We start from the raw sequence: 27,252 nt of genomic DNA on the forward strand, positions 1-27,252 counted from the left end.
ACTTGTCCACATCATTTTGCCTATCTAAGTCCTGTTTCAAAGTTGAGAGGATAAAACAGTTTCCTTTGCTGTGTTTGAATTGATCATCTCTCTCCTTTCAAAGTGTGTTTTGACCATGTTACACCATGTTACATAAAACCACAGGGAAGTCTGGGCCCTGTCGCTGCCCTGGGAAATACTCAGGCTTCCTCACAGATCCCAGGGATAATTTTCCTCTTCTCCCTTTGAACTTACCCTGGACTGTTGTTCAGATAAGCCAAGGGCCTCCAGACAAACCATCAGCATTGTGTATTCCTAGGTGAACAGGCCATCTCATTTTAAAAACGTACTTGAAAACCACTTACCAAAAAATATCAGATGTAGGATGAGGACAGTGTAAGAACTGGATGAGTGGTAAAACCCTGAAGTGGGTTCATGCACGTTGCTAAATGGCAGCCTTTTATTCTAGCCGCTTGTCTTCTGTACGAACAGTTCTTATAAGCTAGTCTGGCTCCTTTCTGCTCATGGGTCGCTGAGAACTCGTCTTTTATCGAATGTCTGGATTTATTGAGTACATTTATCATTTATTTTCAATGGGTCTATGGCACTCTGATATTAACTCCTGTTTCTCAGTTGAAAGTGTTGTTCCTTCCCATCCCAGATGGATCACTGGAGCTGTTTACACAACCAACGTCCGGGTCCGTCTCCACTCTGGACTACTCACAATTGGCACCATAGTCCCTGAGCGCGGGAGCCTTTGGGAAACTGACGGTCTTCAGATCTGTCCACCGGAAGCTATGCTTTCATTGGACTTCACACTGCCATAAACACGGAGAAGTGTCTGCCACCTAGAACCTAGTTCCATGGGACAGTATGAGTAAGGACACATGTGTAATATAGTTCAGCACACAAGGAATTAATACTTCATGAAATCTTACTTCAAAGTTCAGAGACCTGTCTTTCAGAGATGTCGGTTTATTTCAAGTCAGGGTCAACATGGCAGGCAGGAGACGCGAACAATTTGGTGAGGGACGGACAAACATTCCCAAGCAAGAATAAAGCCAGGATGAGGGTGGGAACTGAGTTTGTGAGTTTATCACTCCGTCCTTTGTGAAGGTGTCGGCTGATTTGAGTGGAGGAGTCCACCCTCCCCCATTGCATGGTGTCCTAGGCACCAGCTAAGGCCTGAAAAGCATTCTACACTCGCTCTTTCACAGCTCTGTCATCTCGAGCTGGGCGCTTCCTCCAGCAGAATAAAATAACAGGAGCTCAGAACGACCCGTAGGGGATGCAGCCGGCCCTTGGGAGCCTCTTTTGTTCTAGGCAGTAAAAACTAACACACAGTGAAAATAAGACCCAACTCAGCGTCCATCTCCCTCTCCTCCTTCTAGGTCCCTCCTTGCTTTCATAAAAAGCGATGGATTCATCTTTGCATATTTGCATCCCCCGGGTTGGGTGGGGGCTGGGGAGGTAACAAGCTATGGGAGGCGGGCATTGCAGCCACTGCGGGGCGGGAGGGGGGGGGGGACATCCTTATTGTCAGTCCTGGCTGAGGTGGCAGGCTAGAGCATCTTGGACTCCCCGTAGCTCCTAGCTGGCTACCAGGGTTGTGCAGAGAGCCTCTCCAGGTTCCTGTGGCTGCAACCCGGGGTTGCGCGACGCCGCGCCCCGCCCCATCGTCCCTGCAGCCTCGCAGGCTGCTGGGCTTTGTGGTTCGCCCGTGCCGCTGGGCCCCTGCTGGGGGTGTCGTCAGGAGCATGTGCAGACAGCAGCCCAAGGTAGAGCGAGCGTGCCGGGCAAGCCCTAAGACTTGCCTGGCAATGCCATGTTTGTGTGCGTGCTCTAACTCGGGGAGAGCAATTAGGGAGACGGCTCCCCGGCCGGACTTGGCTCATGTTTTCTTGTTTCTGTTTCAGCCTTCAGGATAATTCCTTCAGCAACGCCGCTGTGACTGAGTAAGTGATTCTTGCCGTAACAATCGACCTGCATGTGGGTCTCCGAAACAACTATGGGGAAGGTACCCCGTTCCCAGCCCCTCTTCCCTGGCGATGCATTGTCTCCTAGAACCCGAGGCTGTGAGGCTGCCAGCGGCGGGTGGGGGTGGGTGAGAGGGGGGCACAGACTTCACACAGGTTGCAGCCAGTTTTAAAGCAGCTGCTGGGGGTGGGGGGGGGACGACGACGCGGCGCGCGGTGGGGGGGGGGGCAGTATTAAACCTAGCTGATACTGCGGGAAGCTCCATGCTCCAAAACATGCAATCTTGGAGCTTAGCTTTGAAAAAAAAAATTATATGACATGTCAGGAAGCTTGGTTGTATTTTGCCAACATGAGTGTCAGTTTTCATGGCGTGCATGCTGTGTACATTTGCCCCAAATAGATGGATGTGAGAGAACTGGAGTTTAATTCCAGCATATTTAAGCAGGGTAAACTTATCTTCTCTGTGTGTGTACAGATTTTTAAGACACAGTGCGATAAACTTTTCTAGATGCCTTTTGTCATTTTTTTTTCTTCTTGTCTGACTCAATGATGCAACTGTAGAGAAATGCCTTACCTGATGCTTGGGGGGGGGGGTGACTAACAACAGTTCCAAGTGGAGGGAGGGGGAATGGTGTTTTACTCAAGGCCAGCCCACACTGGTGTGTGTGTGTGTGTGTTGATATTTATAGTGCTGCATTTTTTATTCTGGTCATCTCTTCCTTAATATTTTGTCAATAATATAAATGAATGTGGAGTAGGTTTAGCTAGCACTGTATGTGACTTACATATAGCTGGGTGTTATAAACTGTATGTATTGCATCTAGCCATCTTATCATTGGGAAATTCCTGCTTAACTTCTGGGATCTTTTGGTAAAGGCACTCTGGAAAAGCTTTGTAGGAGGGTGTGTGTGAAGTTGTGTATTCTGCCACATTAAGAAAGCATGAGTTCCATACAGAGTCTGCACGTGACTTGGGAGCTGTTTGCTAAAGGCACCCGAACAGCTAAACCCTTTGGGTTTTTAGATGCTGCCATTGTCGCAGAGACTTGGAGAGGGAGGGTTGAGGTTCCACTGTGCTTCCTGGGGCCTCTTTCCCAGGCACCTTCGCTTGTCTGTTTGCTTTGCTACTGTCTTAGCATCACACTTTGCAAGTCTCTTTAAAAGTCAGACCAGGTTGACTTTCAAAGATGCGCTATGGCCTGCTCACTAGGACCCTGGTCATGGTAGTGACATTGCCCTACCTCTCTGCTTTCCTGTAAATGATCTGTGGACCAAGGATGAGGCCTGGATTTCCTGGTTAAGTGGTCAGGTACCACCTCTCTTTTTTCCTGCTGGGCTCCCTGGCACCACATGTTTTCTGGGCCCGATTCTTGGGAGCTCTTGCGTGGCTAAATTCCTAAAGTCAAACACCATCACAGGCCCAGGCACTTCAAGATGGGGACTTTTAGTTCCAGATCTCATATGGATTGTGTGTGTGTGTGTGTGTGTGTGTGTGTGTGTGTGTGTGTGTGTGTGTTATGGTTAAATGATGTGGAGACTGTCATGTCTCGTCCTTGGATATTCCCAAGGGAGTTCGGATTGCATAAGGTCAGGTTGTTACTTCCAGAGACGTGACAGTGGTTCCTTTTTTAAAAAGGCTGTGAATGGAGACCGGGAAGCCATATGGCTAATGCAAAAATCCAAGGAAGTTACAATGTGCTCAAGGTGTCACAGGTGTGACACAGCTCAGATGAGGGGCATCTTGAACCTGTGGTTGTCAAACAGAACTTTTTTTTCTCTTCTCCTCTCAGTAATATGAACCTATTCTTGGATCTGGGGGCCCAGTCCTTTCCCAGCAGGACCAGAGGGCGCTATTGAGACACCCAGGTATAGTAGGTGTCCCAGAAGTGTTTGAGTGGCATGGAAGTCTGGCTGAGGGGCCCCTTTCCTCTCTGATGTCCCTGAGATGTCCCTCTGCCTCCTCTCCCCATCCTTCCGCATGGCCTCCTCCCACACCACTGAAATTCCACCCGGAGAGGCCTTCCTTTGGGTGAAGGCCTCTGGTATTGGTACTTATTAAAATGGAAATTTAAAACTCTGTGCTTTGGAAGGCACATCCAAGTCATTAGTGTTTCCTATGAATTATTTTATCAGATAGCCCAATCTGAAAGGAAGCTGCTTGGCCAGGTGTGTGTGTGTGTGTGTGTGTGTGTGTGTGTGTGTGCGCGCGCGTGCGCGCGCACATTGTGTATGAGGTGCCTCTGGTAGCCAGATCCTGTGTCTCCTTTTATCTCGCTCAACCCCATCTCTCAGGGACTCAGAGTTCATAGATGGGTAAGACTGGCGGCTAAGGCGCTCTGAGGATCCTCAGTCTCCATCCTCAATCCTGCGGCGCCACGTGGACCACCACTATGATCAAATTTAAAGTGGTTGCTGGAGATTCATGCTCAGGTGCTCATACCTGAGCATAAGACAACAGCCAATTGGGCTGTGCCCCTGTCTCCCCAGCTAGAGGAGGTCTTGGAAGAGTCAAAGGAAAGTGGAACCAAGAGTCAAGGACAGTCTCCTCTTCTCGGTTTCCCTAAGGCCTTGGAATGCCTGTGCAGATCTGGGTGTATTTGACTCAGTTTGATATACAATTTTTTTTTTTCTTTTTCCAACATCAGAGTGACCTTAGCCTTTTCACCACGTCTGCGGCGCCTTTTCAAGATGTGTTGTTTTTAAAGTCTCTTTCTGGGTCACCGTATTTAGACCGGTGCCTCACTTGCAAAAGTTCTGCCCAGTAGCCTCTAAGCATCGCTTTACAAAGCAAACCCATCACCATTCCCTGGAAAAGGATCTTGTGAAAAATATAGACTTCTAGACTAAGAGAGGACTTGGGATGGGTTTTTTGGATTGGAGTCAGGTCAGAGCTGGCTTGGGTTCTAGATACTGTTAGACGGAAACACTTTAGGAGCCTACTAGTTAAGTGGCTGGGCAGGGCTGTTTTAAAGTTTACATTACAAGAAGCTGGAGAGATGGCTCAGTGGTTAAGAGCACTTCCAGAGGACCCGGGTTCAATTCCCAGTACCTAGGGGGCAGTCACAACTATCTGTAACTCCAGTTCCAGGGCCTCTGATACCTTCATGCATACATATGTGCAGGCAAACAACAACGCTCATAACCAAAAAATAAATAAATAAAAGTTTACATTACAGGGCTTGGGGCTGTGTGGCTTGGCACACATGAAGCCCTGGGTTTGATTCCAAGCACCGAATAGAACTGGATGCTGGTGAATGCCTGTAATCTCCAGCCCTTGGTGGTAGAGGCAGGAGGACCCAAAGTTCAAGATCATCTTTGGCTACATAGCAACGTTTCAAAAAAAATTTCAAAAACCAAAGCCCAACAAACAGCTTTTCCCATCACACGTTAGTTTACAGGCCACCCTCAGAGTTGTATGGGGTTGAGGCAGGACGAGGTGTGATTCTGCCCATCTCAGTCAGGCAATCCAGAGAGCACTGATGCAGGGGCTTCTGGGAAATTCCTCAAGAGGTTGCATCGCTGCATCTTTGCCATTAGGGCGTGTGGTGCTGCAAGGGGAGAGAAGGTATTTCTCTTCCAGCCCATCAAGCTGGGGCCTCTCTTCCTGTTTAAACAGAGAATATAACTTCACGTATTATTCCAAGAAGTCTGGCTCTCCTGTCTCCTGAGCCTCTGGGAATTTAGACTGACAATGTCATGTGACTTCTGTCTGTGGGCTTAGTGGTATGGAGCAGGAACATGTGATAGCCTCTGGAGTAAAGCCTTGGAATCTTGGGCAATAACTTGGCCTCCCTGAGACTGTATTCCTTCCTACCTGTCAGGCTGGACAGACAAGGTGGGGATGGTCATGTGGTCCTTTTTTGTTGTTGTTGTTGTTTGTTTGTGCTTGGCAGACTGAGCAAACATAAAAGAGGGAGAAATGACACAGCTTGGAGCTGTTGCAGAGATGTCTGGACAGTCTCAAGTGAAGAGCACTGACTTAGCCTCCTAAGAAAAAGCTACTGAGGAATAAAGTGCTGGAAATGTCTTAAGCGATTTTTTGTTTTGTTTTTGTCGTTGTTGTTTTGTTGTTGTTGTTTTTTCCTTTTCACCATGGCCAGCCATAAGAAAAACATTCTCCATCACGGTTCAGTCACACACAGACATGTGATTTCAGCGACTTCCAGGAAGCAGCTGTTAACCCTGTCTGTGCTGACATTGTCTAAGCACGCCGGCCATAAAATGTTGGTGGCTCTCCACTTCGTGGAGACCCACTGTGACAGCACACAGTCTGAAGAGCACCAGGGCATGGCACATTATTGTAAGACTTTTGCGATTTCCTTTTGCTGAATGTGTAACCGCTTACAAAGGTTTACACAACATACCACACATCCAAACAGCTATTTCTGAGCACACCACCACGATGGGCTGTTTCTTTTTATGAGGTTTTTTTTTTTTTTTTGCTTTTTTTTTAGGTCGGTATCTAAAGTAGCAGGTTTGCTTGCGGCATTCTCAGACATCCTTAGTTTTAGTCAATCGCCTTCCTCCATCCCTCCCCTCATCTCTCTGACCCTCCCTTTCCATGTCCATACCACATATGTTCTATTTTTCTTCCCTCTCACGGACCTTTTCTGGTTTCCCACCCTCTACCCTACTTGCTTCCTCCACAAATACACATATATAAAAATTAGAAGTGAGGATCCACATTTGTATAGTGTTTACTTTTCTGAGCCTAGGCTACCTTGCTTACTAGGATATTTTTCAGTTTTGAGGACCTAAGGGGATCATAGAAAGGATTGGCTTTTCAGCTCTCCTGCGGCTCTCCAGTACCAGAAGTGAACACCAAGCTCAGGTCAGCTGGCCGCCTAGTCTGAGTGGAAGGTCTTCCAGAAATGGAGAGCTGTGCTCATAGCTTTCCAAGGCAGAATCCATTTTTATAGCTGGGCCAGTATTGTCCCTTCGTAAGGCCCCCCTGGACAAGGACAAAAAAATGAGATGCCGATTGAGTGGTGCTCAGGAAAGAAGCTCAGACATGTACTGCAGTCGAAGAGCAGCCGTGGGACCTGTACTTGTGTCTCCTGAGTGGCAATTGGCACTTTGTTGAGGAGATATTTCTGCTCTACTAATTTGGTCCAGCTTTATGGCCCAGAAGGCACCTTCCCCTTTGTAGATTCTGGAGCTGAATTTCCATTCTCAGTCCATCATGCTTAAAGGAGAAAACAATTGTTAGGATTCTGTTACAGTCTAACAACAATAATTCACCGAGCAGAAGCACATGACTGCCAAATTCCCAGGTAGCGTTACTGAACTCCGGGTTGGGACTGTGGGCTGAAGCCTAGTTCTCACAGGCAAGAGTTTACGGTTTCTATATTGTGTGGCCTTTTTCTATTTTACTATTGGAAAACAAATTGTCGTTCACATTGCAAAGCCCACGTGAACTAGGTGTGAATACTGATGACGGGGCAGAATGTAAAACTTGAGAGCTTAATTGCTATTTTTCATGAGATAAATAGAATGGGGTTATGGGTAGTGAAAACCATGAGAGAGCAAAGGAGTTTAGATTATTCAGTCAAAGTGAGCATTTTGTTAACTCAGCCAACTTTCTTTCATTGCCGGAAGGAACAGAATATTCTCTTAGATAAAGAGGGTTCCAGTCTGTAGGTGGTCTTTGTATAATTCACTACAAAAGCCATAATTTAAAAACAGGCCGTAAGAGAAGGGGGCAGGAGCTTTCTTGAGTTAATTTGTCATCTAATTATACAGCATTTCCAGAGATGACTATTTAAATATGTTATTGAATGTAGCATAAGCGCTGTATTATATTTGCACATATGTGTTTATTTGTTTTATTTTTTGCCTACTCACTATGCTGAATTTCTCAGAACAGGATCCAGATCTTTCTAAAATCTGGTATCCTCTAGAAATATAATGTTTGAGTATAGATATGTCTAACTTGTCTGAATCAAGAACAGAAAGAAGTAGGGAAAAAGACACTTAAAAACTTCAATAGGCATGTCGCATATTCATGGCTGTCACATATTTACACCAGTAGATTGGACATTAAAATAAAAACAAAACGAACAGGTTGGCCTTTAGCCCTAGAAAAACATAAGACACATTGGCCCAACTCTTCTCATCCCTGTGATGTGACAACTTTACCAAAACAACTTAGAGAAGGATTTATTTCGGCTCTCGGTCTGAGGGCATGGTCCATCATTGTGGGCAAGGCACCAGGCAGGACGGAGTCTGAGGAGGCTGGCCATGTGGTATGCAGCCAGGAAGCCGCCGGAGATGAATGCTGGGGTTCAGCTCACTTTCTCTCAGGCTATCTCTAGCCCATGGAGTGCTGCTGCCCACAATCGGGCTGCGTCTTCGCACATCAGTTAACACAATCTGAAAGTCCTGTTAAGTTGACTATGAACCACCACAGAAGGTGCATCGAGCCCCTGGGAGGCAGTAAATGCTTAATAAGTAGTCACTGTTTCAGCTGTTTATGCTGCTTGGTTACTCTCCCCAGGGAGCAGAGGCATTCTTTTAAATTAATTAATTAGTTTATTTATTTATTCACTTTACATCCTGATCATAGCCTCCTCCCTTCTCTCCTCCTGGTCCCACCCTCTCTCTCTCCCTCTTCCATCTTAAATCAAGGATTCTCCGAGGGTCTGTTGGAAGCAATGCTGTGCTTGGGAGCTGCGGTGGTGTCTCTAGAAAAAGAATTGTAGTTGCTTATAAGTTGTTTCATAAGTATCGTTATGCCTATAGGCGTTTCATGCAATAAGAAAGGGCTGGAGACATGGCTCAGTGGTTAAGTGTGCCACCTGCTCTTCCAGAGGTCCTGAGTTCGATTCCCAGCAACCACATAGTGGCTCACAACCATCTATAATGAGATCTGTATACATAATAAATAAATACATCTTAAAAAAAAAAAAAGAAAGCAACTCAAAGGATCTCAGGGGTACAAGAGACACCAAAACCCAAGGATAAAGAGGAAACATTTACACCTTAGTATGAACACAGTCACAGGAAGTGTGTGTGTGTGAATCTGCCTGGGAAGGTTCCTGTTCAGAGCTGGTACCACCTGGCTTTGGCCATCGAAGGGTGGGTAGGAGTGGAAGATAGAAAAATGTTCCAGGGTGGGGCTGGGTGGGGTGGGGGTGAAGAGGAACAAAGCCTTCTTCCTGCTTATGCAGAACAACACTCTCACTCTAGGTTCCCCCAGGGAGAGACTCGGGAAGTTTTCAGTGTGGAAGAGCCGAGACTTTTTCATCAGGTTAACTAGGAAGTCTTGTGAAAAAGAAAGACGAAGTCCAAAGCCAGTGGTTGCTGTTATGGCATGGGGCACAGGACGGAGTGCCTGATGCAGAGGCTTACGGGAGCTCTTCTAGAGCATTCCTCTTGGTGTCTGACATCCCCATGCTGGGAGCACCTTGGGGCTGGTGAGGTCAGATCCTGTGAGCTTAGACCAGCGGTTCTCAACTTGAGGGTGGAGACCTCTTTGGGGGTTGACTGACCCTTTCACGGGGGTCCCGTATCAGATAGGCTGCATATCAGATAACTTACATTATGATTTGTAACAGTAGCGAAATTGCAGTAATGAAGTAGCAACAAAAATAGTATTATGGTTGAGGCCATTACAGCATGAGGCTTTAGGGAGGTTGAGAGCCATTGGCTTAGGCGATGTCTGCCGAGGTGAAGAGTCACAGCTGATTCAAAGCTTCCAGCTCACGCGTGAGCATATTGGCATTGCGTCAGTTGCCCGTCTGATGTCGGAAACTGGAGCTGGTTGTTTTTCTTTGGTGAGACAGTGGTGAGGATCTTTGCACTTTATGGTTTCTCCATGCTAATCTCCGCACAATTCTAGGTTCTTGTTGCTTCTCCCGCAACAGGCATTTGTGTCTGACAGGCTGTTCCCTCTCTTGTCTCAGGTGTGACGAAGACACCGTCTCTTTACATGAAGACCAGGATGACTGCTCTGGGCTCAGGTATGTCTCACCCTTGGTTCTGATTTGTGAGCGGGAAGAGGTCATGCGCATCTTCTATCTCTTCTTTTGACTTCAAGCATCTTCTCTCTGGCGTCCTCATCTTCTCTGGATAGTTCCGAGGGTCAGCGTTCAGATCCCCAGAACAGAGCCTTTTGATTGGGAACTTCCCTGCTAAATTTGACATCATGCCCATCATTATCCATATTATTGAACGTCCTGGAATTCATGGTCGAGAGTTCCAGATTTGAACCTGAATGAGGAACGAATGTTCCTGTAAAAAATGCTGTTGAGTCCTTTTTTTCTCTCAGGGACTCAGCTCTGTGGGAACCCACACATTTGGGATCTTCTACACCAAGGCACGATTCAAACTCCTGGTTAGGGAGACTTTATCACTTGCCTTTAAAATTGTCTGGATGACTTGCCTCCTTTCCAAACAAACCGGTGTTGTAAACTGTCTTTGCCAGTAGATTGGAAGCATAGACGTCTTGAGCCAAGGATTCGGCCTAAGAGACCGAGCCCTGTTCGATCACTCTGGGAGTGTTTGAGTTAGCCTGTCTGCTCCGTGTGCTGTTTAACCACAGGACTTTAGATTCTTCATCTGCAAATTTGGGATCTCAGTACCTAACCTGAAGGTCTCACGTTGTGATTGCGGGAGGAAATAGGCATGCGTGAAAGCAAAGCATTTTCAAGTGAAGACTGGGAAAGGAAGAATGAAAGTCATGGGGGGGGGGCGCGCAGGGGGGCTGTACTCAGTTTGCCTAGGACCCTGTGGTCAATCCCTGGTACTGCGTGAAAAAGTCCTGGCGGTACAAGTCTGTAGAGGATCCGAGGCTCAAGGTCACATTTGAGTAATAGTGAGTTCAAGGCCAGCCTGGGATACATGAGACCTTGACTAAAAATAATAAAAAGAAACGAAAACAAGAATGACATCCACATCTCTTGGGGGTTCAGGCCTATAAAATTGCCTGCGACTGGGCTCCCTTTGAAAACAGCGTGGTGACTCTCGTCAGCTCTTTTCAATACAGGCTTATTTTGTTTCGGGTGCATTCTAAATCGGGTCTTTTCTTCTTGCAGAGATGAAAACAATAAAGAGAACCACCCACAGGCGGGGCCTCGAATAGATGAACTTGCTCCACCCTCCCATGAGGCCCAGCGGCATGTAGAACAGACCCTGCTAGTGGATGGAGTGCTGAGACCCAGTATGGGCAACTTCAAGTCCCGAAAACCCAAGTCTATCCTCAGAACCGAGAGTGGCCGGAACCACGGAGAAGGCCAGGTACAGCTCCACTATCAGGCCGTGGCTATGGAGGGGGCCTCCCTGGTGCAGGGGCACAGCGGTGTAGTGGGCTCTTTGCTGCGTGTGTGAGGTTAGCGTGTATGTGGCCTGGGACGCAGCAAAGGCTTCTTTAGGCACCAGGTGCTCTGAGAAAGCTAATATTCTGGCAACCATTCAGCTCCACATCCTATTCTTTCTCCATCCTCTCCTCCCTCTCATCTTCTCCCCTGCCGGCCCGGGCCCCCCCCCCCCCCCCCCCCCCCCCCGCCTCTCTCCTTCCTTACTTTTTGAGATAGCGTCTTTCATAGGCTGGATTTGAATGTCAAATGTAGCTGAGGCTGACCTGCTCCCTCTGTCTCCACCTGCCATGAGCACGGGGAGGGGTGGGTGGGTGGGGCGTACAGATGGGCGGTTTGTGTGGGGCTGGGGCGGGGTGTCAAAGTGAGGACGTCATCTACGATAGGCAAGCATCCTACCGACTGAGCTGTACCCTCAGCTCCAAACTGGCATTCTTAAAAAGGAGGTTTTGATTGGAAGTTACGCTGTGTTCTTTGGAGAGGCGTTGGCGTTCATGCAGGATGATGTACCCTTTGTGCAGACTTGGGGAGCCCACTCAGCAAAATTAGGAGTCTCTCTTTGATCCCGAGCTAGTCTCCTTAGGCTAAAGTGGAGAGGCCTTGGATGAGCAGTCATGCATGTGTGTTTGTTGTGTTGTATTCATATGTAGCATTTGCTTTTCTGAGGTCAATAAATATTAAAATGGATGATGAATGAATAAAGGGGTCTTACCTAGTACTTTGCTAATAAGTTTATATACATATATATGTATTTTTTTTAAAAAATAGAGGTTTCCTATGTAGCTTAGGCTGACCTCAAACTTGCCAGCTTCCTGCCTGAGCCCCCTGAGTGCTGGATGACAGATGTATACCACCACCATACTAGACTGATATTCCATACATGTAAACCTTCTCTAGTTGTCTAGAAATGCGGGGGGGGGGACCCCAAAACCCCCAAGCCCCATAACCAACCAAACAAAAAATTTAATTTAAAAAATCCCTGATAATTTATATTCTTAGGAGACACTAAGTAACTGTGACCTATTGTCATCACCGCAGGAAGTCACATTCTAACTCCAAGATTATGTTCATAATGTACCAGACATAACCTTTGGAACATGGCCATTCCGTGAAGGTTAGTTAGGTTCGAATGTTAACACTTAGTCACCTAAAAAAATAATGCAGGAGGCTCAAGGTGCGGTAGGTTAATTACATATCCCTGTTAACTCTGACCCATTGTGCAAACTGGCACCGGGTGATGTTCCCGAGAGAACAGCCATGGTGGTGTGGCCTATGTGACTTGATTTGATGTGGCTTTGCAGTTTTAGGGTTTTGGCATCGTGACCTCTTGGTTGGGCCTTCCATTTTCCAGTGAAGTGCAAACACCTGTTGCATTGAGAAGCTGAGAGTTAATTATCCTAAGCTCCCACTTTCGTTGTGGAGAGAGAGGCAGGCATGTGAGGTATCCCTCCTGTCCGACACGCTTGAGACTCTAAATCCATTGCAGCATCTCTCTGAGAGGGAGGGTTATGCTTGGATGCAGGTTCCAAACCGACTGGTCCTTGAGGGGTGGGGATCTGATCCTGCATCCTTCCCTAGGGGGACCGCCTGTGACACTTTAGGGTGGCCAGCCACTCTTCAGAATGCCTTCCTTCTTGCTGTTCTCTAGTGTGGCCTCAAAGAAGTCACACCATCGTTGTCACTTGTAATAAGGTAGCAATGGGGCATGTAATTCCCAGCCTGTTGCTACAGCTCAGGAAGGTTAAAGGAGCGAGAAGAGCTGGGGGCATTCTCACTTGTAACTCTGCATTGCAGTCCTGGTTGGAACGTAGACCTCCCCAGCAGAAGCTAACTGGCCGTTCTGATTCAGTGAGCTTTGTTCTCAGATGCAACGCGGTAGGCAAGATATCGGTTACCAAACGGATTTTTTCCCAACTCTGTATCCTAGTTAAAGAGAAGACTGTTTATTGTTGAGCATAATCAAATAGTGTGAATTTTTCGAATGTGGGTGAGGTGGGCGTGGACGGGGGGGTGGGGGGTGGGGTAGAAGGCATGTGGTATCACTCTTAAGTGTTTCTTTCAGGTTCACATAAACACCTTGCACTAAATTGCTAGGGATTACAAACAGGCGAGATGGACAGAGGAAGCCTATGCTTTCAGAAAATAGAGAATCAAACGGCTAAACCACGGGTGCTCAACCTGTGTGTCCTCACCCCTTTGGGGAGTCAAATGACCCTTTCACAGGGGTCGCCTGAGACTATTGGAAAACACAGAGATTTACATGAGGATTCACAACAGTATCAAAATTACAGTTACGAAGTAGCGATAAAAATAATTTTATGGTTGGGGGGGGTGTCACCACAACACGAGGAACTGTATTGAAGAGTCGCAGCATTAGGAAGGTTGGGGACCACTGTGTTAAATGAATAACTATGATGAAGTCTTCCTGATCCGTCCATTGGGCCTTTGCTTCTTGTTCTCCTAGTCTTGGGTTGGCTGTCAATGAGCCATGACCTTTGCATTAAAGTCTTAAAAGTCCTGCTCTAGTCCCCCAGTTTTATCAGGGGTGTACCCTACGTCTGTTGTTTTCTTTGACGTTTCAAGGGCTTAAACTATCTTGTTCTTCACCATGGGTGTGGCTTGAGGTTGTTCCTGGCCAAAGACGCAAACCAGCCCTAACACTGAGTACAATCACAAGCCAACTCTGGAGGACCAGCAACTGTCTACAGGTGACAGAAGCTGAAGGAGCTGTGACAAATTGACTCCCCGGAATTTTGAAATCTGAAAGCTCTGAGCATCCATCACAACAGGCATGCGAACAAGATTATAAAATAAATTTCCTCCAAATTAGAAAGAGTGCCTTGAAGGATGTTAATCAGGGCTGTCTCAAAGGAGATAGGCAGTATGGGTTCTGGTTTTTATAAAAATGGATGACTCTAGTTCTTACACAGAAAAAAAAGAAAAAAACACCTCAATCTATAACTGATCCTAGAAGACAGTATTAAGAATATCACTGAAACAACACACTAAGCCGGGCACTAGGTCTGATTTTTTATTAAGCTCTGTAGACCATCTGCCTTGCTTTTAGCCGGGATATTATTGGGAAAGAATCCATTATGCAACCAGCATTTTGTCTGCACTGTTGTATTTGAGAATGAAGTTTGTTTAATCAGATAGAACAGGCCACTTAGTCGCATTGGGAATGTGATCCCTGATGTAATGCAGGCTACAGTATACCTCCCCATCTGGAAACCAGTGGCTTAGGTGACTTAGATTCAAGTGAAAACAATGCTACAGACAAGTTTACACAAAAACCATGGTCATCGCTGATCACACTTCGTCTTGGCTATTACCGCATAAAGCCCCATCATGACTTGAATGAATGTAGACTGACCTGTGACAGAAGGGCTTGGGTTGCAAGGCAAATGTGACATCCACAAGGTTGACCTCACAGTGTGGCAGAAAGTTCCATGCTTAACTCTTTAGAAGGGGGCTGGATCTGAGCCTCCTTTGCAGCTGTGGATTCTGCCTGATGCTTCTTGCTTCAGTGACGCTGCTGAGTGCCAACTGCTTTGTTACAGGGTTTTCATTTTCCCCCAAACACCTGTGAAAACCCACAGGCACCAATCAACTTCTTACGTTTAAAATCATTGCCCCGGAAGCAGAAGAGCACCCATGTAGGCCTGTGGTTGATGCTGGTTCTGAGTTTCCTGTTCATGAAGTTGGAACGCATGGCCCTAATGTTGCCCTTCAGTTTGAGCCTGATCCGATGGTTGGCCTTGAGGGAAAGGAGGCCCCCGGCAGCTGTGGACAGTGTGGCTTAAATCCCCCACCTTCCTTGCCTTTCTCTTAATGAACCCCGTATTCAGAATTAGCAGGTCCCATCTGATGGGTTACATTGAGCATTGAGTGACCTTTCTTCCTTCTTGACCTTGGCCACAACCATGAGAAGGAAGCAGAGTAAGAGGATCTGGAGTTGGTCTTTGAAGGTTCCAGGTTTACATCCCTTTTAAGTGATTTAAGATGGAGGGATTTAGGCAAATTTACTGGCAGAAGACCAGGGACCCTGGAGAGACCTGAAGGCTGCCCTCTAAGAAGCTGAAGTGTTTGAGATGCGAACGCTTACCTGAGCCACAGGTTCCCTTCACACTCGCTCATCCCCTCTCCTTCACACAATAAACCACATGGGAAATACATCCTTGGATAAGGAGCCCTGAGTGTTTGGTCCCCGGAGAGCCAGGTTCTAGGTAACTGTAAGGTAAAATTCCTTGATATCGCTGAAGTCAAACCCAGCTCATCCTAAACCCGGGTGTGGCTGGAACCCAGAAACATCTTGTTGCTGCTTACAGTGTCTACTTAGATAGCAAACACTCTTCCCAAGGAGGGGGAACTGGCCCAAGGCATGGATTATCCATCCCAGCATTCTGTGAAAGATGAGAAGTGTTTCTGTTTTGAGTGTTGTAGAAGTCAGAACATCCACCCGCCACAGCCTGGTGTGGGAAGATGAGGTGCGGATGGTAGAAGCCACTTCCTGTGTTGGCGCTCCAAGCTGTCCAGAGGGCATTCATTTTTAGTGCCGGTAGATGGAGCCTTGTCTTCCTCACTCCCCACCATCTGGCACCAGGCTGCACCCAATCTGTATGTCCTTTCCCCTGGTGGCTATTTTAACAGAATACAAACGTAGGAGGCTCTAAGGAGAGCTTTTCTGCACTGAGCTACGGGCTGCCAGTCTCTTGCTAACCCACTTCCTTGGGGAGACCAGCTGTTGGGTCTGGCATATATAAGCATCTTTCATTTGGCTGCAGTAGGCCTGTTAAAAGGCTGGCACATGATCCAGATCTGCTTGTGAGATTTTCATCTTCATTCCTCTGCAGGAAAAAAAAAACAACTTTAAATACTTTGAGGCAAAATAACCTATTAAATATCTACTGTATTTCTCTTTTTAGGCAATATAGTTCTTATTGAGATCAACCCTAAGTTAAAAGAAAGATGGTTTTCATTCTGTGACACTGTCCTCTGCCATCACCAATAGCTAAAGTGCTCTTTCCTGTTATGGGTATACTTTGTGCAGTTTTTTCTTCCTTCCTAAGTATGCAAAGAGCATGGACACACTCTGCTTACCTCACTTGTCTGAGTAATTGCCTTCACTTGTGGATTCTGTTATATTACTTCTTGCATATGATATCACAGCACAGTGTAAACGTTTTTCTTCAATTCTTGCCATGCTACAGATTTTCTGTAGGATCTTATTGGACCTCTGATGTATTTCCTAGTTTTCTTTCTCTGCGATTCAGTGGCGTGGAGCTCTGGCAACTTGAGGATTCTTGGAAGTGAGGTGCCCAAGGTTGGTGTGTGAGTTTACGCCTATGGTCAGTGCCATAAGCTCATCTTTTAGTTAACAGCCTTTAAGTGATAAGTGAAGCTGTTGTTTTTTAGATGTTTTTATTTAAAGATATTTTTATTTAAAAATATAGATATTTAAAGGTATCTTTAGATCCTAGATCTTTAGATTCTAGAAAGGAATCTAGGATATCTGTAAAGCAACCTTATCATTTTCAGAGTAGAGAGATACATTATTCTGAATGATATGAGGGAATATTAAGAGATAGGCTTTATTGATTACACATTAACTCTGAGAAATGTAAAGAAAAATATATTCAAATGGAATAAAAAAAAAATAAGATGCCCGAACTAAATGTTTTAAGTTTTCAAGCAATGGGAATCTGAGAAATGGCATTACGGTGCTTGGAGCCACATCAGCTAACTGATGCAATATTAGTTTTAGAATTCCCTTTAAAAGAAGTTCTTTCATTTCCTTTAAATGAAAAGGAGTAACTGGGGCTGTAGCTCAGTGGTAGAGATCTGGCAGCTAAGTTTCTCTCTCTCTGTCTCTCTCTGTCTCTCTGTCTCTCTGTGTCTCTGTCTCTGTCTCTCTCTCTCTCTCTCTCTCTCTCTCTCTCTCTCTCTCTCTCTCTCCCTCTCTCTCTCCCTCTCCTCTCACGGATGTGTAAGCACACACGGGTGCATACTTACAGAACAGGGAAGTATTGATGTACCGGCTGAGTGTTGCCATGGAGAACAGTGAGAGCTTACCTCTATGTACACACTGTCTGGAATATTTAACAGAGATGCAGATTGCTCTCATATAGAACAACTGTTACAGTTTCCCCCTTGGCCCTTTATGCATCTCTTGTGTATTGTAAATAAAAATCTAACCCACACAGTTTCTATTTAGTTCCAAAGACAGTTTCTATATTGTATTAACCATATAAACTCAGCCCATACTCAAGAGTGATCGGCACTTAAAAGAAGTGGGGTCTTCTGCGCAGCTGTTCCATTGCACTTGCATCCCTTTATTGGGCTCCAAGATTTGATGCTTCCCTCACTAAACTCCAACGACGATGGGCATTTGAATAGTGTATTGACGGAGCAAAGTGAATGGCCCATAGGCACACTGACTGTTAATATTGGTTGTCAACTTGACAGGAACTAGAAGATCAAAGGAAACAGTCTTTGGCCATATCTATGAGGCATTTATCTATATTAAGGTGGAAAGGTCCACCCTAAATGTCATGCCCTTGGTTAAAAATGAGAAAGTTGGGCGGGAACCAGTAGTCATCTTGTCCTGCTCATCTGTCACCTACTGGTGGCACAATGTGTCCAGCCACTTCACACTCCTGCCTCAATAGCTGCCCCACCATGATGGTCTGAACCCTCAGAATGTGACTCAAAACAAGTTCTTCTTTCTTGTGGCTTCTGTCATGTGCCTTGTGACAACAAAAAAAGAAGTAACTGATACAGGTGCAGATGGATGGCTGTGGGTTTCCTTGCCCCCTGAGTCACTGACTTCCTGTGTGAGTTAGGAAATCAAAGTCACTTTTTAAAAATCTGCCTTTTCTGTTTTTGTAAGATGAAGATGATCAGATTTCCCTTAAGAGGTTTTTGAGGATTAGAAGGCATGATGAGGAGCAAGGCTCAGTATTTGAGCACTTGTCTCCTTTGAAGAAAGCCTTGAGGTCAATCCCTACAAGTTAAAAATAGGTAATGATATAAACTTTATGTGTTCAGCAACTTTTAGGAGTGGGGTACAAGTTGTTTAAAGAATGCTTTATTCCCATTTGGCTGAGAGTAGATTAAACCTAACTAAACAAATACCTTGAGTTAAACTAGGCTGTAAACCCAACCAACAACCCGGAGCCTTAGTGACTTAAACCCACAAAGAGACTCATCTGCCACTTGCCATGTAAGCCCTTATTGATCGGTGAGAGGGGCCTATTCACTGGAGTCAGTCAATGAGCACTGTTTAGAAAGACTGTCTTGTGATTCTCAAGAGAAAAAGAACCTGGAGGTTCCTATGCTAAGCACTCAAAGTTCCAGGACTACAGGGAGCCACAGAAGTTGTGTCCTCTCATAATTAATTATCCAGAGCTGGTCCTGTGTGCTGGTTACAACCTTGTGATGCACTGGACCAGGAAGTAATGCTTTATGGTATGCTGTGGGGGAAAGGAAGGAGTGATGGCCAATGGCACAAACAACTTTCATGTTGCTTATTCGAAAGAGCATCCAACCCAAGGAAGACTATGTTAATTGGCCTTCCCCCCCTCTTCTGGTACTTCAAAATAGAGAAGTATTAATGAGAGTAGAAGAGAAAAGAACACTAATTAGCTTACTTGTCCTGTTCTATTATTTAAGCAGGAGCTCAAATTTTTCTGCAGCATTCCATCAATTAAATGCTCCCTTTATTATTTCAAGGAACAAGAAAAGTAGGTCTAGGCTTATATACTGCCCATTGCCAAGTGAAACTTTAGTGTGCATGAATTTTGCTGTTTTATTTAGAGGGTAAAAGTGATTTTACTCTTGCAGAAGAGGATGACTTTGGGGTATGCTCACTAGCCTTTGTATTAGGGATAGCTGTAGGGTGTGTCACAACTTAGAAGCATTTTAAAATTTGATACAAAAAGACTACCCAGGAAGCAGATTTGGCCATCTGTATATTTGTCTAACATGAGAGCTGGCCTCCTACTTATACACTTGTGACAGTCCATATCCTTCCACACTTAGGGATATTGTCAAGAGCAGGTCATCTTTCTTTTGACAAGATAGAAGATGGTTTAGTAAGGGCTGACACTGCCTGTTCTAGAGCTTGTAAGAAAAGCTGTTTAGAAAGTCTAGCTAGCGTAGAAATAATGAGTTGACATTTTGGGTAACTAAGATTCACCAATTTAAACGTTGTCAAACATGGTTAGATATTACCATGAGACTATCTCAGCCACAAGCCTACAGTCTGGGACTAGGCTTTCTGGAAAGGTATAGTTTCCAGACTGAATACAGACTGACCTTCTAAACTTGAATTTCAGATAAGTAATACTTTTAGAATAAGTGTGGTCTAAATATTGTATGTTATATACTTAATTAAACTAGTTAATATAAATTCAAGATTTATCTGAAATTTAAAATCAACCTAGTATTCTATATTTTATTTGCTAGCTCTGTGAGCTATCAGGAGCAAGCAGTATGGTATTTGACTAAGCTATCTCCTCCTAGGGTGTGCATGTGCAATCGTACCTCTGTCACTATAGACCTGTCCAAAATTAAAATTTTCTTATCATGGGCTGAAGGGATGACTCAGTGGCCAATAGCACTTGCTGCTCTTGCAGAGGACCCAAAATTCAGATCTTAGCACCCATGTTATGTAGCTCATAGCCACTTGGAATTCACATTTCAGTGGATCTGACACCCTCTTCTGGCCTCTGAGGGCACTGCACTCACATGCACATACACACAAAAGTCAACCCTTTAAACAGTTTTTGTTTACCTTTTGAGGATAAAGGTGGCTCAGAAAGGGGTCTCAACAATTTATTGAAATCAAGACTTGCCTTGGTGTTTGTTTTCTCTTTAGGATTTAAGATCTCATAAACACACAGGGTAAAGATGCTGATGCTGTCAGGATGAGGAGGTACCTAGAAGGGTTGGAACTCTTTACCCAGAAGTTTAGGACCACCCTTCTTACAGGGCCTGCCTTGATTGGGTATGGCCCTGGTAATGCGATAAGAAAGTTGACTTTCAGGAGCAACTTCTCTGTTAAAATCATAAAAAGTGTCACAGTTTCTGCCACAGAACAATAGGGCCATGTTTTGTGCACCAATCCTATTGAAGATAAGCAGCCAGCCAGAGAATACTGTCTCAGAAAACTGTGTTTTTTTTTTTTAAATCAGGCTTTGTGTTGTGTGCATGCTCACATGTGATGATCTCTGACCTCTCTGGAGCCGCCTCTGGCCATCAGACTGATGGTCTGTGATTGTGATCGGACTTGACTTTCTCATCCAACAAAGCCGATTTTGTTTTGTACTGAGTCTTCTTATCATCCGCGACCCTTACTACTTCATCGCTTGATAAGTTGCAGTCACCAGTTACGGGTTTTGCGTAGAGATGGAGGGTGGGAACTGAACCCGGGCTCCCTCACAGTGCTGAATTACGGCATTAGAATTGCTGGCTGGGTAGTGTTGTGGGCCAGGGAAAGTTCCTCAGGCGAAAGTTCACCCAGGTATCAGATTTGTGAGATGTGTTATCTGCAACTAAGCGTTAAACACAAACAGAGGAAACTGCTAAGGTTTAGAGCTAAGCGTGTATAGGGTTGTCTTTGGCTGCTTATCATGTTTTAATTCTTAAGTATGGGCCATCTTTAAGTATGACCCACCGGAATGAAATACCCAGGGACATCACTGGCTGTTATAGCTTATGGCTTCACAGAGGACATGGTTCCCTCCCACTTTCTTCCCTTGTAATCAGTGCCTTCTCCACTCCAGTGAAACCAACAGCTGACTCAGAAATGCCAACAGCCTGGTCACCCGAAGACCGAGAACATGAGAATTAAACTAAACGCCGGGAGTAGCTGAATTTTCTATACAAAACAGGCAAACACTGAAGAGCCGAGGTTCTTTCTTGGCTAAATATTTTCATTACTACAATTACTCACTAATGTATAATTAATGAGAGTCACTGTGGCATCTCCATTGCACACCCAGTGTATTAATTAGGTCCACTCTCCTTCCTTCCTCCTGCCCGCTTCTGCCCTCTCTCTTCACTCTCTTCCAGGTCCTGTAGTCATTGTTTTGTTTTGCTTGCACGTTTGTGAGAAAATGTGATGCCCATCTTTCTGTGTGGCTTATTTCACTTAACACAGAATATTTCAGCTTCAGCCATTTTCCTGAAAAAGCAATGACTATGTTCATTGTATATTTACAGTTCTTATTTTCTTTACCCATTCATGTGCTGATGGGCATATAGGCTCATTTCATGTCTTGACTATTAGGAGTAGCACTGTAGTAAGGATGAGAAGTACCTTTGTTTTAAATCTAATTTAATTTAAATATGTGCTGTCTGTTTCATACAGGGGGTTTGACAGCTCTGGTGACCTTTCTACCTGTGGAGAAAATGAAAAGAACCCCACCCCACCCCACCCCCACCAAAAAAAAGTTTAAAAAAATCCTCTGTTGAAGTGCTAAAGATCTCTCACCCTTATGCAAAACAAACACACAAAACCCCCAAATCAAAACCCCAACAGCATGGGAAAATAATCATTTCTGGTTGGAGAAGTTTCTGTAGAAACAAGAGTTGGCGGTTAGCGGAGTCGGTGAGCCTTGTGTGGGGCAGGAATCACAGGAACTCTACTTCAGAGGGTGCCTGTTCTGTCAAGCCACTACCAAGTAGCTAGCTGTGTGCAGATTCTCGTGGTGTGGTGGTTAATGCGACGTGCTAGGAGAAAGAGCAAAGTGCACCCACGTATGTATGCAGGAGGGATTTGGCATCCAGCACCATCCATAGGCTGGAGGTTGGTGTGGAATAAAAGTGAAGGAAGAGGAAAGCCATGGGCATAGGAATTCAGTCTTTCTGCTCTCTGGCCAGCACACTGTGAGCTGTCTTCTCCACTGTGTCGTCCCTGCCATGAGCCAAAAATAAACTCACTCCTCTTTCAAGTTGTTTGCCAAGTGACATCACAGTGATGAAAGTCTGCCTGGTGCTGGTAGTCTCAAGGTAGAGTCAGCGTTGGCAGTCAGCATGAAGAAGCTCAGGATGGATCAGCCAAAGGCTCTAATCTCTGGGCAGTATACACAAAATTCTGATTATAAACATCATGGAAGTCTGTGTAGACTCCATTTTTAAAAAAAAATTATCTTTCAGAACTCAAAACTGGTAGCTACAATAATTCTTAAGCATTAATCTGTTGTCCTATGATTGAACCCTCAGTATTTGGTTCAAGCTTTAGAAATGACACGGCCAGAGCTTATGTTGGTTTCTGTTTACAGGATGCTCAGCCTCTGGGTATACTTTGCTGACCAATTGCCTTTGAAGTTGGTTTACTTTGAGTCGTTCTCACTTGTGGTCCAGGAGGTTAACTGTGACTCACATCAGAAACTTTCGATGCTGAGCACTTCTCTGCACTTGCTCCATCTTGACGCCGCCTTCTACTCTGTGGGTCTGTGTGGAGCTGTGTCCTGAGTGTCAGAAGCAATAACTCGTTTGACTCTCATAACTACCCCTGGAGGGACATTGGCTCTCATGTCCCTCTCTGCAGTGGTGGAAATGGAAGCCTACAGAGAAGTCATTTGCTCCAGGCCATAGCAATTGAGTGAGAGGCTGAAAGGTATCACTAGCCAGTGACGTCTTTTTCATCCTGGTGATTATATTAAAAGATGACTTTGGCTGCGTATTGGGTTGGAGGGGACATTAAACATACGAAGGAGCTATGAGTACCCACATCAATGGTCTCCACTGAATTTGCTCATGTCTAGAACCTTGGGGGGGGGGATAAAGCCTTACTGGACTCAGGAGAAATGGGTCTCTCCTTTCATTTCTAGAAGATTAGATCTAATTTAAAAAATTAAATCATTTTATTATATGTACAGATGTTTTGCCAGCATGGGGCAAGAACAGGGAGAGGCACTAGTGTCATCGAAGAGCCTTTGTCGCATGCAAATACTGTGGTTTGGTATGCTTTATGTGACACTTCTGAGGCATTATGAGGGTCCTCTTCTCTCAGGTAGTGACCAAGGAAGTTCTGTTTAAGTGTGGCACAGGAGCAGAAAGTACAACAGGATCAGTTCCTACCTCTTTCAAGCTGTGGTAATTCTGTCTGTTTTTAATGCTTCTAGAAGCTACTGTCTGGGGAAGATGACATGGCTTGAGAAATAATTGCTGGAGGTTAAGCAGCTGTGTTAAGGATGAAGAATAAACTATGATGTAATTGGTGGCCAGATACACTGCGTGACCTTTAGGGTCTAGCTTTCTTAAAATTACAGGCGGAAATGACATGTCGCTGTGGGTATTGATTTACCACCACTGTGGGCCATGGTGGGATGGCGAGCTTCAAAGCTCATTGGCATTTAAAGTAGAGACTGCTAGAACATCCCAGGTCCCACCCTGTCTCTCTGTTCCTATGACACAGGACATCTCTTCCCAAGATGCCTTGAAACATGTCGTCACCAGGATGCAAAGGCATGAGACCTGTGCTGGTGGCTGGGGTGGGGGTATACCCACCTAGGAAGAGACAGCAACATCCATAACCATGGCCTTCCTATGGAGGCTGGTGGAAACAAAGCTTGTCATTTTGCTTGTATTTGGATCCCAGTGTGGCACCTCCGGTGACCTATGTGTAAAATGAGGGACGACAACACCCACTTGTGAGTCCTTGTGGGGATTAAATAAGAAAATCTTTTTAAGCACTTACTGCAACTCGTGACACCCGGTAAGAGAGCAATGGACGTTAGAACATGAGCCAGGGGCCGTGGCTGTCACATCCTAACACACCATTGCTGTAGTGGGAATGGAAATGTAAGTGTCTTTGCCTCTCAGGAAAATGTTGGGCGTTCTGTGGCCATGGTGACAAGGAACCATTAGAATCCTTGGTTTGGGCAGGGCGTATGCTTCTCCTAGTCAGTGCACAGGCTAGTGCTCCTGGTTGTAAAGCCAGACAGTAAGAGCATAGCTCTAGCATGTGTACTTCTTTGAGTCTACAGTAAACGTCACTCCTGCTTTGCTCCAGCAGCTAGAGGCATCCTGGTATCCAAAGGTTTCCCTTGTGACCATGAGGGTCTCAACCTGGTGTAAGACCATGCAGCTATCCTCCTTGCTCAGGAAGACTTTGTCTCTTAAATTTTAGTTTCCCCCCTTGGTTTAGGAGGCGGTAAGTTATGCTTTCTGTTCAACTACTTAGCTGGGACTTCTTCTTCCTCCACCGATAGAGATTTATATAAAGTCATAGAGGGTCACGAGTATGGAGACACATGGGCAAGTTCACTCAGTGGACCCAGTTAATGCGTCAGGACTTTCTAAATGGATTAAAAAAAAAAAGGACAGGGAAGGATGTTTCCAAAGTTGAGGGAATGCACTGTGTATGATGGCATGCATAAGCGCCACCTCACCTGTCACACCTGGACTGTGATACATGGAGGACAGGCACGCAGAAAGCAGGGGCTGTACCACAAGGGCCGTGGATTCCGTCTCTTCCTACTTAGCTTTGGCTACCAACTCAACAAAGCCAATTTTTATCTGAGGGAGCATCAGCTGAGGACTTAACTCCGTCAGAATAGCTTGTGGATGGACATTTCCGTGGAGGCATTTTGCTTGATTGTTGATGGATGTAGGAGGGCTCAGCTCCCAGTGGTGGTGCCCTCCCTAGGCAGGTGGTCCAGGGTTATAGAACAGCTGCGCGTGTAGGCAGTGTTGTTCTTCATGGTTCCCATGAGCCCCAGGGAGCAAGGCGATAGGAGGCATTGCTCAGGGTTCCTGCCTTCTTGAGTTCCTGCTCTGATTCCCCTCCGTGATGGATTATGACCTGGAAGAATGAGTCAAATAAACCCCTTGGACACTTGCTTTTGGTCATAACACTTATCACAGCAATAGGAAAGCAAACTAGGCCACCATCCTAGTGTGATTCTTGTCCAGGGCCTTTTCAACCATTTCCCTACTCAGTTCTAAGGAGAAAAGTCGGAGCCTTACCTAAGAGGAGGTGTCTTCACGAACCCTCCATAGAGAATTTCTCATAGGGAAAAAGATAAGACCGCCCCCCCTCCCCGCCCCACAACACCATATATAGAAGAAGGAAAGGCTAATAGTCACCTTTCCACCCTCTCCAACAGGACGTGAGGCTCCTTGGATTTAGTCACCTGTCCCATTCTTGGCTCTGACTCTACAGCTCATAGACAGGAGCTCTGGGGTGGGGCCTGTGCGGCAGCAAGTTAGATCTGTGTGGATGCGGTGGTTGTAGCATGTAGTGCAATCACTGTACAACGGTGAATTAGCTACTTGTCAATCACATGGCCTCATCTTTTTAAAAAAAGATTTAAATTCAAAAATATATGTTTATATACATACACACATATACATATATGCATACATACACGTATACATATATACACATATATATATAGAGAGAGAGTGTTTTGCCTACATGTTTTTTTGTGTACCATTTGTGTGTCTGGTGCCCGTGGAAGTCAGGTCCCTTGGGATTGGAGTTACAGAGAGGTGGGAGCTGCCATTGTGTGCTGGGAATTGAACCCAGATCATCTGGAAGAAAAGTCACTGCTCTTAACGCCGAGCTGTTTCTCCAGCCCCATGTTCTTTTTTACAATAAATGTAATGCAGCTTGATAACAATTATTTAATTGATCTTTTAAAAAGAAAGACCAACCGTGGCTTCAGATCGACAGTTTGGACTCTGTGCCCAGGGCTGTAGTAGAACCCCCAGCTAGGCCAGTGTTGAGCTAGTTTTGGGATCCTCCTGGGTTTACAGCCTTGGGAGCTAGTTCTCCAAACCAAGTTTTTTTTTTTTTTTTGACACATTCAATCTTTATTAAATCATTTAGTTTTTTCCCTTGTCGTTTCAAGTGAAGATTCCAGACTAGTTCTTTCATGACATCTTTTTGAGACTATGACTGTATTAATTAATTATTAATTAATTATGCTTCTTGTTGCTGTGTCAAAAGCAATTTAAGAAAGTTCTAGGAAAGTCATGGAGTTAAGCACATGAGGCACCTAGCCACATTGTATCTGCAGCCAGAGGTCAGACAGATTGGATGTTAGAATTCACATTGCCTTTTCCTTTTTATTTACCCCAGGACCACAGCCTGTTGCTGCTGCTGTGTGTATTTAGGGCAGTCTTCCCACCTCAACTCCCCGAGTCCTCACAGGCAAGCTTAGACATGGTCTCCTTGGCAATTCTGGGAGCCGGTCAAATTGCTTGTTTGTATTAACCATGATTTTTTTTTTTAAAGTTAGGATCTGTTTAATTTTTTTCGAGACTTAATTTTTAATTTGTATTTCATGTGTATAGCTGTTTAGCCTGTGTGCCTTCTGTGCACAAGTGCATGCATTGCCCATGGAGGCTAGAAAAGGGCATTAGATCCCCTAGTGTTAGAATGACGGAATGTTGACTAGGCTGTTAACTTCCATATGGGTTCTGGGAATCGACCCCAAGACTTCTGGAAGAGCAGTCAGTGCTCATAACAGCTGAGCTATCATCTCTTCAGACCCTATTAATGAGTTTTAACAACAACAACAACAACAACAATGACAACAACAACAACAAAATTTTACCCTAATAATGTGTCCTACAAAATTATTTATATTAGTAATCCGTCAGCAAATCATTACTGGGTATCTGTTGCAGATATTACAGAGAGCAAGTCCTGTGAGAGAGGTACTCTCGTGAGTCTCTCATTTCCACATGTGTCTGGTTTGGTTGGCGGTGGCAAACTCCCAGTAGACAATGAAACAGCATTACAACATAAGAGGAAGGATGGGCAGGAGTGTGCTGGCATTGTTCTCATCATAGATTTCCTTCATTTACTCGTGGTATCACTTGCCTGGTGTGGTCTTGTCCACTTTAAACCATCCCTCCAGCTCTATGCCCTATGGAAATTAGTTTGAAGCATGGCCTATAATTTAGAAATACCAGATCCCTTCATCCCATGTGCAGGCTCGCTATGTGGTTGGGTGTCTTGCGTG

At 45.3% G+C, this 27,252-nt stretch overlaps 1 protein-coding gene across 5 annotated transcripts in view; it reads left to right on the forward strand.

Annotated features, from left to right (window-relative positions):
• The first annotated feature begins 681 nt into the window (after positions 1 to 681).
• Positions 682 to 27,252, forward strand: part of FAM13C (family with sequence similarity 13 member C) — a 112,508-nt gene continuing 85,937 nt past the window's right edge. For 3 of the 5 annotated variants that reach the window (XM_084753974.1, XM_084753976.1, XM_084753977.1), the window contains exons 1-3: positions 1,802 to 1,934; positions 9,860 to 9,916; positions 10,991 to 11,192. In XM_084753974.1, coding sequence (XP_084610100.1) covers positions 1,873 to 1,934; positions 9,860 to 9,916; positions 10,991 to 11,192 — 321 coding nt within the window. In that variant the 5' untranslated portion in view covers positions 1,802 to 1,872. Of the gene's footprint in view, positions 857 to 1,581; positions 1,758 to 1,801; positions 1,935 to 9,859; positions 9,917 to 10,990; positions 11,193 to 27,252 lie in introns of those variants that run through there. The other 2 variants (XM_084753975.1, XM_084753978.1) reach the window with 2 other exon arrangements.

Source organism: Acomys minous (genome assembly GCF_964271855.1).
Source record: "Acomys minous genome assembly, chromosome: 13".
Taxonomy (NCBI): Eukaryota; Metazoa; Chordata; class Mammalia; order Rodentia; family Muridae; genus Acomys; species Acomys minous.